At 40.1% G+C, this 17,324-nt stretch overlaps 1 protein-coding gene across 3 annotated transcripts in view; it reads left to right on the plus strand.

Annotated features, from left to right (window-relative positions):
• The first annotated feature begins 1,422 nt into the window (after nt 1-1,422).
• Nucleotides 1,423-17,324, plus strand: part of LOC125989378 (TOX high mobility group box family member 2) — an 81,442-nt gene continuing 65,540 nt past the window's right edge. For 2 of the 3 annotated variants that reach the window (XM_049755697.2, XM_049755698.2), the window contains exon 1: nt 1,423-2,034. In XM_049755697.2, coding sequence (XP_049611654.1) covers nt 1,930-2,034 — 105 coding nt within the window. In that variant the 5' untranslated portion in view covers nt 1,423-1,929. Of the gene's footprint in view, nt 2,035-6,744; nt 14,383-17,324 lie in introns of those variants that run through there. The other variant, XM_049755699.2, reaches the window with a different exon arrangement.

Below are 17,324 nucleotides of genomic sequence, written 5' to 3' on the forward strand. Positions count from 1 at the left end.
TACTTTGCATTTCAGGTTTAATCGGATATTTAAAACTAAAGGGAGATGGAGGCTACCGAATGGGTTCGAATGAATTCTGCAGCAACAAACAAACAAACAAACAAACAAACAAACAAACAAACAAACAAACAAACAAACAAACAAACAAACAAACAAACAAACAAACAAACAAACAAACAAACAAACAAACAAACAAAATTACATCAGACAATCATATTAAACGACTAATAATATGAAACTAAAATAAATAAATAAATAAATAAATAAATAAATAAATAAATAAATAAATAAATAAATAAATAAATAAAGTCAAACCTCGGTTTCCTAAAACACGAAGACGCTCTTAAAGAAATGCGTCAGTGAGCGCCCGGCGTGCTGCGGTTGCGCGATCGGACTAAATTAAGCTCCCTGCGCACTGAGGTCCACTTAAATTTTGGAAAGTACATCAGGACTTTAAAAATATTTTCTAAATATCAGCGACGGCTCTGTCACAATAATGCGACCAGCGTGGTGTAGTTGCGTGGTTGGCGACGCGCTACGCTTGCGCGTTCGGCGGTGCGCTGCGGTTGCGCGATCGGACTAAATTAAGCTCCCTGCGCACTGAGGTCCACTTAAATTTTGGATAGTACATCAGGATTTAAATTTTTTTTTCTAAATATCAGCGACGGCTCTGTCACAATAATGTGACCAGCGCGGTGCAGTTGCGCAGTCGGCGACGCGCTACGGTTGCGCGTTCGGCGGTGCGCTGCAGTTGCGCGATCGGACAAAAATGCTTAAAGGCGGGGTTTTGTTTTGGAACGGATTAAACTTTTTTCCATTATTTGTAACGGTAAAAATAGATTCGGAATTTGACCGATTCGCTTCTTGGACCGCCTTCTGGAACGGACTGTGGTCGAAAACCGAGGTTTGACTGTAAATACATTGTGCTTCCTACCTCTTCTACCCTAAATCACCCAGAAGTTACACAATTTGGAATTGAATGATTCATGTTTCATTTTTTTCAATGTGAGGGAGGAAAATTGCTTGAAAATGGATTGTGTTGGTTACACTCTAGTGTTAAACAATAGTGTGTAACCGGAGAAATGTGCGTGCAGCAGGTGAATTCTACTTTATAAAGTCATGCAAATAATGGACTTCGCTCACACACGTATATACAAAACGTGTTGGAAGAGCACATGAATGAACTCAGTGAGCGAGTACCCCTCCTGCACTATGCCTTGGCACAATAACCCGTATGGGAGGGAGTCTTTATGGAACACCAGTATAGAAGCAGCACACATAATACGCACACGCACGCATACGCGCGCGCGAGCTATACACAACATTTGCTCTTAATCGGGAGTGCGCATTTGCAGAAAAGAGCACACGGTTGCCAAGGCAGCCAACCAATCTCCCCTCCCCTCCCCCTGCTTCTTTCTTTCTCTTTTCCTCTTTCCCGTGTATTATCGGCAGAGGTCGCATAGCAGAGGGAAGTCCAACCACTTCTGCGCACTGGAACCAGTGCGAGAATATGTGCGCGTTCATAACAAAGCCAGTGTGAGAGAGCACAGAGGAGACTGACGTTTGGCGGTGGAGTTAAAAAAAGAGAAAGGGAGAAAGTGGGAGAGAGAAAGAAAGAAAGTGTTAACTTGGGAGGTTTGTTTTGCTGTGGAATACCCGGATATACAGTAGTTGTGGCAGCACGTGTGCATCCATGACATTTGTGTTTGGAGTGAAGGACTATTTGACACGCTGAGGACCTCTGCGCACCAGCCCCTGCACCGAACAAGGGGGAAAGTGCACCGAGAACAACTTATATTCTCCAAATTGTCTCTTTCTTTTCTTGCTTTAGTGTGTGTGTGCATGTGCGTGTGTGTTTTCGCCGAGACGACATTGAGTTCGATTCCAAACTGGGAGTGATTTCATGCGTTCAGGCTCGCTCAACCTGAGATGGACGTGAGATTTTACCCTGCTCCACCGGCCAATGTGGGTTCATGCTCCCTACCCGCTGATCCAAGTTGCTTGAGCTCGCTGGACTATTATCACTCCAACAAGGTAAATGAGTAAACAACACGCTATGCATGAGTGTGAATGTGAGTACACGCGCCAACATCTTCCCAACCTGCGACGCTTTTCTTTTTTTCTCTTTTTTGTTGTTTTGCGCGCGTTTTATTTGTTCCGTCTTCCTCCCTATAGTTTGTTTGTTTTATCCCCAAACACCACAACAGCTTTAACTTCCAATTTTTTATATATATATATATATATATATGGTATTGTAAATTCAAGTTAAGCGCAACTTTTACTTTTGCAGTGTTATATCTTTATGGTCGGCATTTCCACGGTCATGTCACGCTCAAATATGCAATTTAGTTATTTAGCTGTCCCGCTCCAGTATTAAGGCTGTAAAGAATGCACAGTGGGCTCCTTGATCCTTTATAACTTGAATGGATTGTGCGAGCAATAATGTACTCTTAATTGCTTTGTAACGCGACACATACCGCATACTGTGCTGGCACGAAGTGCGCACTTGGCATTTCACAGTACACGTTTTGTAATATACTAAAAGCCATTGAGAGGGGAACGACATGTCATGTTGGAACGCGGTTGGAGCAGCACTGTGTCTATTTACCTCAAATTCAGCATAATGCAAAACAAAGCCAGGTACTTTCGAGACTCCGTGGTCACTTCATTAGGTACACTATCATGAAAGACGTTGATGCCTTTAGAACGATGCTATAGCATCAGTTTGATAGACACAATGACAGAAACTGTTTGGTGCACACATCTCCATTACAGATACTAAAGAGCTAATTATCTTTACAAAGGCAGAATCACATTGTGCATGTGTACCTAATAAAGTGTCTATAGTGAGTTTATAGTTTATACCAATGCCAGACCATCTATCCAAAATGTTCCTGTACCAAATGCTGCCACTCACCCGGTCAATCATGCGTGTTGATCCCTGATGAACTTTCTTTCCTAAAGACGATGTTCCCCCTTTTACAGTGAATAGAATGATACATGACCCTGTTAGGAACTGCATGACTGACTGTGTGGGCAACGGAAAGTGTAACTGAACGGAACATTCCAGTAATTAGTTGAAACAAGAGAGAGGTGTTAGTGAGGAACAGTTCATAGTCAATCACATATTTACGTCTGGGACTCAAAATTTATAGGCTTCTATTTTTTTTATTGGTGAAATGATTTAGGAACATCCCAAGAATATGATCAGTGCATAATCCTGTAGCCAAAGCTTCTGGATGTGGTGACATGACTCGGACAGAAGCACTGAAATAGCAGCGTAAGGCCACAAGTGCAGGCGCCATAATACATGTAAACTACCATAGCAATCAATGCCTTGCTTGTCATCTTAACACAATGAAGTTCAAGGTTGTCTGTCATTCATTAAAAGAAGACACGTATTTGTGAGGTTATAAATTCTGTAAATCAAAACATCATGTCTGACATCCTGATTCAATGCTTTCTTCTCCACTATGGAGCCAAAAATTCAACTTCTGTCGTCTCTGCCTTGCATATTCACCCCACCACAATATTTTGTGGGGGGTTTTCTGGATTATTTGGGAAACTCTTGATAGTCTTGATAGGGAATTAAAACTTAATGTAAGACAATGTGGGGAGCATGCTGAGATTTAGCTTTGCTTATCTTGCTGCTGAGTCTTTCTCTCTCATACATGCGTATAGAGAGCAAGCTTAATTGGTAATACCTGAGCATATGCCTGTATTTCATCTTTACAGTGTGTTTATTTGTAAATCCGCACTGTGCTTGGTGACTCTCACTGGATGCTGCGTGGATGCGACCACAAGCCCACTTGGAGTAATTAGCAAGTTTATGTGACAGCGAACACGTGTGCCACCGCCATTCTTTCAGACGCTCTCCCACTGCTCATTTTGGCACCACAGCTGCTTTCATTCACGATCATTTGCGTGCATGCTGTTAGATTGTCTGTGCCACTTTTTACCCCCTGCAACCCACCTACCCATTTCATTCAGTACAAGCATGTGTTACAGTGTTGATCAGCCAGAAGGTACAACAAAGAATATTGAGCACAAAACATGCGCATTTTCTGGCCTCAGGCTTGTTTGAATTAGGTGTTTGTTTATCGCTCCAATCTGGTTGATAAGGAATATATCTGGAGGCTGGACCAAAATGTAATGATTTCCTGTGCCCCATCCCGCTGTAAAAATGTTTGTAAATCATTTCAGCAATTTCGTTTTTGGTCATTGGTAAGAAAAGTGACAACACTCTACTTATAATGCTTTGCAATTGGGTGCGAAGAAAAAGCTGCATAAAATGAACTGTGGGGGATACTTCAAGTGCAGGATAAGATGATTCAGAAAGATCCATAAATAACCCTGAAGATTTCTACTTCACTACTTTTCAGTGCCCACTTCATTTTCACTATGCGTTCACGTCTTTTATCTCTGCGGCGCTCTCGCAGAGCCTGGGAGAATTTATATGGAATAATAGCTCCACTGCAGCTTTGAGCAGGGATAATATGAAACTGTGTCATTTGTTAATGCTGTCTGCTGCCTCACGGGCTGCATGCTTACATGTATTACTCATATGATGCACAAAAAGGCACTTTTAGAAAGACCAGATGCATTCCCCACCCAACTTGTACAATTGTAACGTGCAGTAACAAGGTTATTTGTTTGTCAGGCTCTCTTCGTTTGCACTGGGAGAAGGGAACACCTTGTCTGCTCCTTTATTTGAATACCTTAATCAAACAGTGGCGACTGCTCCAGCCGCTCCAGCGAGGCACTGACTACAGTACGAGAGCACAGAGTGCAGAGAGAGTGGGCCCGGTGTTTATACACTCAAGCCCCACCCAGCTCATATATCCTCCCAACAACTGATATCTGCCTCGATAGGACATGACTGAAGAGCTGAAGCTTTGTTGCCTGGTGGTCCTCGCTGCCTCTGATAAGCTGGGGAATGATGCGCTCCATTTGAATGCCTTATCGCACTCCTGTTTTTTTTTTTTCTTTTTCTTAAACTACAGTACTGCCTTGTCTGCATATGTGAATTTTGTGCTTGTGTGTGCGTGTGTGTGTGTGGTGCAAAGGTCACTTTCACTACATATTAAGATGGTTTTCATCCACACTCATCATGCATCAAGTGGATCGATAGAAACATTCTGTTCTGTGTACAAGTCATCCTTATGTAGCATGCACAGCTTATAGCTATATAAATAAGTGTCAAGTTTTGTCAAAGTGGAGCAGTTTTGACATTATCCTGCTCGCAATCAAGCCTAGAAACTGCAACCTCCTTGGCAGAAGTAACAAATGCATCGTCACTCGGGCAGGCTGTTACGTATTCATGTTGCGTGTGTAAACTGTTGTCGCTTTTAGGTAATGACAAATTCTGTGGCATGTGACAGGGAGGCAAAGAGTGAGAATCAAAGGATGAGTGAGAGTCAAATGGGTTGAAGTAATCAGGGGACCAGTATGTGGACAGTGTGTGCGTGCATGCGTGCGTGCGTATGTGTGTGTGTGTGTGTGTGTGTGTGTGTGCGTGTGTGTGTGCGTGTGTGTGCGTGTGTGTGTGTGTGTGTGCGCGTGTGTGTGTGTGCGTGTGTGTGTGTTAGGGTAAGTCAGGGCCATTCAAGCATTTTGCTGACTCCGGACTCACAATCACAATTGCTTTCATAGCCCTGTGCAGAGAAAGGTTGTGCATACCACTGTGGAAAAGCTGGTGACACACAGTGACCATGGAGCCCAAGCCCGAACAGACACTACATCATATTCCCCACACTTTAACACACAGTTTTTTTAACTGGGGACTGTGACCAAATGAAACATTTATCGAAACTATTTCAATAAAACTGGGATTGCCTTTGACATGGTAAGACAGTCAGAGCTTCCTTTTTCATTTAATGTTTTCACCTGGATAATTTTATTTTACAACTGGTAACCTCATCATGTCACCTACTCAGTGATTTTCACCCACTATGCCATGGCACTGGCACCCAAGTGTACTGTATACTGTTGTATCACCTTGAACGTTCAGCATGTCTACCAAATTTGTATAAAAATAGACTTTACCTGAAAATTGAGATACGCTTTCTGTCTCCAAATTAGCAGGTGGGTTGACGGCTTCCAGCGAGGCTGTGATGTTATGAATTTGCCGAATTGTATTGTATTGGCTGTGTTGTGGTTGCTGACTGGTACGTACAAGTGCAGTCTTCTTAGCCATACCGAAGCCCAGATGCGTCATTGTGTGCTGTGCTTACGCGAGTTTGCCAGGGCCTTCCCATGGGGCTATGCAATGGCATCCTCATTCCTACAACTGAAGAAGAAAGAAGAAAATTATGCCAGCACTTGCTGCAGAATAGTCCCCTGGGTGTTTAGTTAAATGTTGATTATGCTCGTTAATGGCTGCACAAGTCTGACATAACCATGTGTGACAGTGTTAAAGTATATAGTATATACGTATATACGTATATATATATATATATATATATATATATATATATATATATATATATATATATATATATATATATATATATATATATATATATATATATATATATATCTTTCTCTCTCTCTCTCTCTCTCTCTCTCTCTCTCTCTCTCTCTCTCTCTCTCTATATATATATATATATATATATATATATATATATATATATATATATATAATGTATATACTATATATTTATATATATATATGTATATATTCTACACAAGTTGTTTACCCACCGTCACTGTTGTACGATCACTCTTATTTTTGTAAAACTGTCTTTAATCATACATAAATGGCCTTATATTGGGGTCCATGGTATCCAAGTTACCAAACATGGTTTGTTACCGTCCTTATATAATAGCATATGCTTATCTGAAAGGTTATATTGGATGAGAAGAACCTTCGGTATGAAGGGCAACATTAGTTTCCATACTGCACACATGTACAAAATGTACTGTGTATGTTGGGCATGTATGCATATATGTATGAATGGAAGAGGCAGGGATCTGGACAAACATTCCCGGTTGTCTCAGCTTCCTGAGGTATGTCCTGTGCAAACACAGCAGGCCCTGCTATAAGCTCCATGCCAAGGTTGTGAGGTTCTTTTACTCTTTTTTTTTTTAATGGAATATCCCTTACAAACATAATCGGCCCCAGTGTTTGCACTATAGTTTGAAGGGATAACACACACACAGAAGTTGAATTGATGCTCACTTTGTGAGCCACAGTGAAATTCTTTCACCGCTGAGAGGGTGAAGTCTTTGTGATCTGTCAAGAATACTTCTTTATTGTGTCTGACATATTTAGCAGGCTGATATAATTGCCTGGGCAAGGTTGAAATTGTAGTAGAGTCCGCGGGAGCCCACAGAACAACTCAGGGAATCCAACTGTGGCTCCTTTTGGAGAGATAATGATGCGCTTCATGATTGTTTACAAGGGCCGGAGAAGTGTTTGAGAAAATCTGCCACATGGAAGTTGTAATACCGTGGCGTCAGCACTGTTATTATAGTGGGTTTAAAGCATGGGAGTTGGCTTAAGCGCAATTATGGAAAGAGAAAGGATTTTGAACAAGGTTAGTAAAACCAAGTACAGGGCTCAGCGAGTGGAGAATATCACAAGAAAGTAAGAAAGAAAAAAAAAGAAGCTTTTTTTTGGGTTGTCAAGCTTTATACTTTCACATGGCCATGAGCAATGCAGATAAGTGATGACCTTGCAAAGAAAAGACAGCATTCTGGAAATAATGACATAAGGTTAATGTAGTCATGCTTTCAGCGACTGTTTTAGGTCTTTTCAAGCTTCAGCAGCCTCATATCCCATTGCGAGGGTAGTTAACAGACAGGAAAGGGTAACTTGAGCTGATCTTTTTATAGTTTTGTTAATAACACAGTAGACAGTTAAAAAAAAAATCTCTAGCCTAAAGCAGCACTTACTGGCACAACCCGCCAGACCCAAGACAGCATATGTTTGTGTGTGTGTGTTTCATGTGTGTGGGTTGCTATATTTCCCTATGCACATGTGCTTGTTTATGATGTGGAATTGTATCCCACACCACAATAGATGGTATCAATGCAGTGTACAGCGTAATGTGTACGTAATGGAGAGTAAAAGTTACCCTGAGTGCAGTTCGTAACATGAACCGGCTTCGTAGATTCAATAGGATCCGCGCTATGCTAATGCTAAGACTAATATCATTAACAGAAAAAAGATTCATCGGTATTTTTTATTCAGTTATCGTAAAGATTAAGGTTTTAACTGTTGCTCTCTCCCTGGCCTTTCTTATTAACCCAATACTACCATGGAAACAGCATAGTGACAATGACCAACCTATGTTTGTTCAATTTGCTTAGGGGCCCATATTATTGTGCCTCATGAAAATTGCCTTGCAACAAGTGGTGTCATTTGACCTGGAAAAGAAATCGTCCGGACACACATTGGTGGACAACAAACAATCAAATGCAACATCATTCTTTTGGTCAAATGACACACAACTGTGTATCATCAAATTGAAGATTAAAAACAACTGTTCGTTTGTTTTTAATTTTGTATCTATGCTGCAACACTTTTATAATGTTTGCCCTGGATCTCTTCCTTGAATGAAAAAATACAATAAAGTTTTGGGGAACTTTGTTATTTTTTGTCAAGTCAAGCCAAGGAACACACTTTTTTTGTGTTTTCATCCAAGGAATACCAGTGCCTGTTTGTATTTAACCAGCGCTACATAAGAAGGAGGCCACATAGGCGTTGTCAATGTCATAGGCAGCAACAAATGTTTGTGTGCCAGCAGTGAAAAGCAAGTGAAACTGAGAGATGGTCATGTTTTATTAAGCCTGATAATACCGCCTAATCTGTGGTTCGGGTTACACAGTGCTTTTGTGGGTAATTAGAGATCATGTCATTTTCCTGGCCTGCTGAAAAAGTGCACTCCACCCTAATCCCCACCAGCCCCCCCATCTCCGCCTTTTCTCCCTGCACCTCCCTCCGTCTTTCCCCTCACTCGTTCTGTCACTCGCACAAGCCCCTCCTCATGCTTCCTCGTGAGCTGGTTTCCTGTCAACAAAGCACGTGTACACACGTAAACAAACATAATTTAGGTAGTTAATTCAATCATACCCTGTATACCCTTACAGTGTGTTACTGCGCTCAGAATTCTGTCAAAGGACGTTGTTGGCCATTGTGCTGTGTGGAATTTGTCAGATGAATGACTTAGGTCGCGCTGGCAAGTGCGCCAGGTTTACTATGACCATTGGCACTTGATGCAGAGCACACATAGCCTTGGATTTTATGTAGACCTGAGAAGTATACTACGAAGCGAGATTAATGGCTTGGCGAGCTGCGTTGAGTCTAAAGCCAGGATTTTCAGTGTTATGAAGGCTTTTAACCAGGCTAGATTACCATGGTAATTTGGTAACAACTCTTAACCTAGTAAATCAACAGTATCTTTGATGGTTGCAGTCAAGTTAAGCAAACAATGTTGCCTCCGTTGTTTCAAAATGCAATCAATAGATGATTAATCAACAAAAATCAATTTTTCTTCCAACCCCTTATACAAAGTATACTAAGCGCCCCCAAAACATAACTAGGTATACCGGGTTAAAGCGATGCATCTGCAGAATGTTGTGAGTTATTGATTTAACAATGTTTATTATTCTGAATGTCATTTTCCATGGTGTGGTGCAGGATTGCACTGCATCCTACTACATTAGTTAACCTTAATTAGCTACTCGATGGAGGGAAATTATGAGTCAGCTCTCAGTAGAAAGAAGTGCACTACATCACTTCAAACTTCAAACACAATTAAACATTATTAGATTATTTTCTTGTTTCTTCTGAATCGTTTGGATCTGTTTGTTAGATACTGAGTTGTACAGCATCAATTTCTTTTATGTTATTGTAGGGCTGCTTTTATTGATTATTTAAGTTTTACTAATCTGTCTGTTCTTATCTGCTGATTAATCCATGAAGCTGTTAAAAAATGTATTTGTACGTATATTAAAAAACAGGACGTCATTTTAAATTTCAATAAAAATCATGTACAACAATAAATTCATTAAGATTCAGTTTCTAGTTTGGTCTGTGAGGAAAAAAAGAACAACAAGGTGATTCATGAATAATAGATTATCAAAATATTGCTCAATTATTTGATAAACGATTAGTTATCAATTATTCAAATAATAATTTCCACTCCTATGTTATGCCTCAGCTTCAAAATGGGGAAATTAATGAAAGATTGTTTCATCAAATCAGACAAAACAAAGAATCCAATAGGCTTCATTTAAAAGTGAGACGTTAGGGAAAACTGCATCGAGTTATGTACATAATGTTTTATGGCTCCTATGGACTTAGTACATTTGGTTGGCAATGGTTACCAAATTATCAGCTTTATTCATGACGTTCTTATCACATCCACTCACACTGTTTGCACCATATTGCACCACACGAAACTTTATTAACCTCCTCAATTGTTCAATAGGCACCAGATGAAATCTCGTAAATTATTATTTTATTAAACACATATTGTATTAAAATGCTAATTATTTGTATATAGATTCGTCTAGTAATATCACCCTTAGTAATGATGGGAAAATAATACATAAAGGAATATAAAATACCCAACCCAATATACTGTATCCCACCGTAGCTATGTCTTGACTGAGTCTCATTACGCTTAACAGCGACATAGTATCTGTCGTGGAGATAATGAATGGAACTTGATTTTGACAAAGAAATTCCAAATGATGGAATATTGGTTCCATTTTTAGGGTGCATGGCTGTTTAGAAAGAACTAAGCAAGAAAACAGTAGCTAAGGGGATTTCTAATTCTCCTTATTTGATTGGTTCTCTTTTTGCGCATTCAGAAACACAAATCGTACACTTGAACCTACTAATAGTTTTCATTTGAAATAAGCACGTGTGTCTGGCTTTAAATGGCTTGAACATATATTTTCATATTAGGGTGACGGAAATTAGCACATGATTCTGTTTTTTACCTTTGTCTAACTGTAATGTCATAGGCAGTATTATGCTGCAATTTTTTTTTTTTGCAATTAATTTATATCAATGAAAGCTTGTGTTCAAATCCACACATCTTTTTGGACCAGTGTATGAGGTGCAATAGCGGCATGAGGAAGCTAAGAGAATAATGATAATCCCAAATTGCCCAATCAGAGTGGTAAATTTTGAACCCGACAGGACCCTCCCTGCACACGCACTCATACACATAAACGTATGAAGCATATATCTTCCAGGCATTTCATTTCCTCTTCTACTATGACAACATCACAATATAATAGGACATGGTGTCACGTGACACCAGCAACATGGAACAATGAAATCACTCTCTGTGCATCTCTGTGTTGAAGGGCAAACTGGGTAGTCATAGTTACATAAACTAAAATTGCTTCAAATATCCCCCCCAAATGTACTTTGTGTCCTTGAAATGAATAGATGAGTTAGTTATTTGTCTTCTGCCGAGATTTTTTTGATAGCATTGATAGCTCTTCTTTTGTCCATGATTGCATATACGTAATGCTGAGTCTGATAAGACGGGAGTTTTTGAAAATGAGGATTTTATTTAAAATTCATGAAAACATTATTTAAACTTGACTGTCAGTGTTAATTCAATGTGGCTACAGATAGCATGTCAGGCTGACATTAGGGATCAGGTTTGGACTCACTATTTGACCTTTCATTAGTTTGTCATCGTTTGGGTTATATTATCAGCACTCTTGTCCGACAATAAGGGACTGGATGAAAGTTGTGTCTGACAATCAGATCAGCAAGTCATTGAGTTCATGAGAGCGGCCATTGGCTTTTGTTAAAGTCAGCTGCTAGAAGATTATTGTAGAACCTCCTTTTTTATCAGAAGTATTGTCTATTTCTGAACGAACAGCTTCTGTGGCAACATCCATGAATTTATGGCGAGTGGCTACCTTTACCTACAAGCTACTAGTTTTCTATTTGTTTGGCTCTTTATTAAAAATGAGTTTTTATAATCATGTAGGCTTTGTGTTTATATTGGAGTGATGATGGCTTTTGCATCCATAACAGACATTTTTGGGATGGACTCTTTTGGTTCAACAAGTACAATAGGTTAGTTAATAGTATTTCTAAAGGTTACTCTTTCACCTTTGACCTATGTTTAGTTCGCTTCCTTTTTTTGTATAGTCACCGTGTGCTCTTCCATGGCGCACTTTCCAGATGAGCCTGTAATTAAGTCGTTTCGGCGCCTTGAGAAGCACTGTGTCGTGCGCCGAGCTGAGACCAATCTGCCACTAATTGTCTCTAGTTTTAATTTCTAATGGAATTAGGGCCGTAGGGAACGCGGCGTAATGAGATGCACTTACTGAGAATGCGTGCACTCTGTTATCTGTTTACTGTAACTGATTTGGCCCCAGTGGATAGGGAAACAAGAGTGAGTAGAGCAAGATGTTCCATACTGATCTTTTAAACTTGTTTCTGTTTATTTCACAAAGCACTCAGAGGATGCCTGCACCTCTCCAAACTGCAAATTCACACACGATAGATGATAAATGTGCCATCAAATGCCTCACCTGTATAGTGACAATGGATTTGGATTAAGATTAAATGGAAGAATAGCCTCTCTTACAAAGTGTGTGACAACGGGAATCCTTTCCAACGGCTTTTGGCCTTGGCGTCAAAGTTAGTGCTCGGTAAGCGTGGTTAGGGGCTGGAAATGGGATGGCTGTTTACATAGCCTTGGGAGTGTTTGTGTCTTGATTTCGAGTCCAGACGTTTCAACATCCAAATAAATCACCTTAGACTTGTAAACAGACAAGTAAACCTCTAACAGAAAAGATGCACCAGCTGTGCTTATGTTTGAATTCTATTTGGCAGCGTTAAAGTTGAGCTTTTTTAGAAATTGTTATTCCGGGTTAAACGAGTCAAAGGTCTTTATGCACATTTGAATGGAGTGGATTTTTGAGGAGCATTTTGCAACACTTATTTCAAAAGAGGACCAGCCTCAACAAGAGGCGTTAAAAACACAGGAACATTTGGCATTGAAAGATTAAGAGAATAACAAGTTCTGAGAAATATTACAAAGTAGTAGAACTCTAGTGGTCAAATGATAATGTGGCTTGTGTTTACTTAATTTATTTTCACACTCGTAAGATTTGTTTTTAATGAGCTGCATGAGCAAATCCCGTTTGCATTCCGTGCACAGCGCAAGTAAATTATAGCGCCAAACGCAGTCAGTTTTTTTTTCCGCCTTTTTGTAGACTTACACAGGTAGAAGAGAGTGTTTGTGCCATTGTGCTCATTATGGGACACAGCCAACTCCCAGCCAATCAAAGCGATTCACACCTTTCCCTCAGCGTAGAGATGGTTGTGTGCGTGATAAGGCATGTAAAAGCAGGGAATTGACACGTGCAAAATACATTCATAAGCAACTGCAAGAGGAGCTCCACTTGCGGATGATGTAAAGTTGGCCGCTGTGGATGGGTACTTGGAGATCACCTTCCACCCACGATCGTGTGTCCGTGTGTGGAAAATGAATAAAATACAAGGATGTTCACCTGCCTGGACCTTGTTGAAGCCACCAAAATCGTTTTACATCTCCTGCGCCACAAGTTAGACCTGCTTTTAGGTGGTCTAAAATCTAGTCTTTGGTCACCAAATAGCCAGATGTGCCCGGGGCGTGCAATAGAATATGCTGTCTACCAAATTTGCAAACATGTTAAGCCACTCTTGCTCCCGCACGAAAATAAAGATACAGCAATCTACTGCGTTATGCTGAGCGCACGGGAACTTGTCTATGAAAATAGGACAACTCAGTGTTTTTTAATTATTGTTTTTACATTTTCATAGTAGCAGTGATTAACATATGTTTACAGTTTAGTTTAGTCACTCTTACTTAAAATGATCTTGAATTTGAAAGTTCAAGTGTGCTGAAAATACTGATGATTCATGTACCTTTTATCTCCTTTGCATCTGTTATGTGCGCTTTTATCACCTTTACACAGTCCTGTCCCCTTTAGATCTGTTTATATTAATGACTCACATACAGACACAAGTGATTTACAAGCACCAAAAGTGGAAAACAAAAATCTGCCCAAAGACAAATGACTGTATGAATCTTTCAAACACTTTTGTGACTTCACTGTAATTTTTCTACCTTATCGCTTCTGAGTGCAGTTTGCTTTTGCGACTGGCTCAAGGCCCTTCCTCTTATTGTTTCAATATGTCAGAGCATTGTTTGAATGAGGTCACCCATTACCGATCTGGCCCGAGGCCAGCTTGACTTCAGCTGATTTAATTGAATCTCCAACATGAGTCAAACTCAAACAAGCAGAGACTGCCTAGCCATGACAGTCTCATTACTCCACATTAAGAACTCATTTCACAATGCATTGTGACTCTGGCCATGACAAATGGTGAAAGGAGATGAAATCAAATAAGTGAGTACATTTTGCAAGACTTCTCTTGGAATTTGCTAGATGAACGTCACCATGTACTGCTGTATGTGCATTATCGAAAAGCCAAAAGGTCTGCTTTTGCACATATATTAAAGAATGAGAATGCCTTCTGGGTTTAAGTATTCCCGTGTTTGCCATCTATAGTAATGGAATCACAGCCAATGCTATTTTTATTTTCTAAGATTGATTTTTTTTTTTGTCAAAATGCTCTGAATTCAACCTGCCTTGTCACTCAAGCTCGAGACAGTGGTGGGAGAAGAGAGAATATGTGAATGGAACCTTTCAGTGCACATTTTTACTGTGAGCGCTCCAAATAATGACGCCTCTATCACGTTTGCCACATTACAAACAAAGAGGCCTTTCTTGTCATATATACGTACGACAAGATGTAATATCAGGCGCTATAATGGCATACATTATGTATGTAACATTCATAGCATCTCTAACAACAACTAAGCATTGCATCAGCACCAACCTCGACAAAATTTCTCAATTAACCGTGCATTCTTTGAGAGCCACTGGCAGCTAGGCCACAGCCCATACGAAAAAAAAAACGTATGGTGGGCTTGGCATGCCAGCCCCCCCTCCCAACAATAGGGAAGGAAGTGTTGAGACTGCGAGGGCTGCACAGGAGAGATATGGCAATGTTTGCTTAGGGCCAGGTATCGGGCACAAAAACAAACATGGCTGCCCTTAATGAGCCTGTTTGCCTGCCAAAGGTAAAGACAGCTGTTGTCTCCAGCCACAAAGGAACAGGCCGTGGTGCCCATAGTAACACCACCCTGTGTACTGAAGACGGGAATTAATAAGTCCTCTTTATGGAAATAATAGTGAGTCATATGTAAATTGTGTACAGTCAGTGGGGTTTTATAGGAAATACTCTTAATGGTGGTAAAGGAAAGGTTCACCAGGAACTCTAAAGGACATGCTCTGGTACGGCGCCATAATACATTGTATCTTCCAATGGCAATGATTTTAACTGCACTGGCATACGATTCAGAAGTCATTACAAAACAAATCACAACTGAAATGTAGTAATTACAGAAAAAGAACATTTGTATTCCTTCCAATGATCACGTTGGTACAGTTGGCAGCATAGTGGTTAGAATGTCTGCCTCACGAGAGGCCCCAATTCAAATCTCGCCTCAGGCCCTGCCGTGTGGAGTTTGCATGTTGTCCTCATGCGTGCGTGGCATTGAGGCCAGCTTGTACCCCACTTCTAAGTCAGTTGGAATAGGCTGCAGCTTACCTGCTGCTTCAAGTGCTTCAGAAAATGGAGTCATTGATCTTTGTGTCATCACTTGTTGCTAGATAGGACTCAGGTAATTACAAAAATTATATATGTCAGATATGTTGATTTAGCATGTTAATTATTGCCCTGTATTAAATAGAAAATGTATATTAGAAGGAAGAATATAGCACCCTCTGCAGGAACTGTGTAAAATATATAACATACCTCTCATTTGGTGCGACTGTGCAATGAACTTCTTGTTCTGTAAAAAAGTCATATTGCTTTAGGGGTATGAAATCGTAAATGCGGGTTAAGAACTTGGCTTTCTGTGTTTGATAAAGCAGAACACTCATCACTGAACTGTTTGGAGAGGCCTTACCTACTTTGCTTTTAGCATCTGTCCTTTGGGAGCCCAATAATCGCTCTAAAAACCTCTTCTCGTAAAAGTGTCTCCTCATAAGGACACTAATGCACGTGGATTTAGGCAAAGTGGTGGCCACAGTGAGAAAATTAGTATATTTCTAGTTGCACTTGTCTGACTCAATCTGTGCACACTGCGAGATATACTCCACACTCATTCTAGCCAAAAGCAGCAATAAGGCTGAGATGCCATTTGTCACAAGAGAAGCTTGTAAGAATGCGCACACATTGAATGTCTGACTGGCAACAGCATCAGTGTGGCCTCTATTGAAACAACACCAGAATTCCCCCCCACTCTGCCCCCACCACTTTCCTGACTTTGTTTAAAGTACATTCTGAGCGATTGAATGACCACATTTCACTATGATCACTTACGTTTCTAACAGAGCGAGAGCTGACATAAACACATTCACATTGTAGCAATGAGCCAAAGTGAAAACATTAAAAAATATATTACATAATTGTGTATTTAAGTCCTTCCAAATGAAGAAGCATGACGTTTGTACATACTGTAGGTATAATTTTCATCGACTTTCTAAGTCACAGGTGTCAAACTCAAGGCCCGGGGGCCAGATACGGCCCGCCACATCATTTTATGTGGCCCGCGAAGACAAATTGTGCATCAAATTCGTGTCATTTCTAGAATTGCAAATTGTCTTCACTTTTAATAATATCTTTTCTTTTAGATATTTGACCAGTTTTTACTCGTCTGATTTGAAAACGAGTTATTTGTTAGTTTGTTTTATAGCTTTTACTGTATATAATATGAGGTGCTCATACATTTATTTGGGTTGACAGTCATAATGGCCCTCCGAAAGAAGCTATGACTACAATGCGGCCCGCAAAAAAATGAGTTTGACACCCCTGTATCTAAGTTATGCCTTTATTTGCATGATTATTACATTACACATCCTAGAGAGCCATATGTATTGCATTGTATATACACTTCCACAGTCCAATGAGAGCCACTACAAGGTACATATAAAAATAATCTGCCGATTGCCCTGTTATGAGCGACACTGTCAGAGCTAGAATTTACGCAGATCTGATTGGCACTTTCCAACTTCAGACAGTAGCAAAATCCGAGAGAAAAAGAAGCTACCAAAGTTAGTTAAACAACAACAACTTTAACCTCTTGTTAACAGTGTAGCAAACTAACGTCAACACTCACTTGTGGGTTAAATGAGAATTGCACTAACGTGACTTCTTGCTGCCAGAGTGAACATAAGAAAGCAAAAAAACAAATCCAATGTTATTACAAATGATGACTTTG

This window comes from Syngnathus scovelli, chromosome 2 (genome assembly GCF_024217435.2).
Source record: "Syngnathus scovelli strain Florida chromosome 2, RoL_Ssco_1.2, whole genome shotgun sequence".
In the NCBI taxonomy this organism is placed as follows: Eukaryota; Metazoa; Chordata; class Actinopteri; order Syngnathiformes; family Syngnathidae; genus Syngnathus; species Syngnathus scovelli.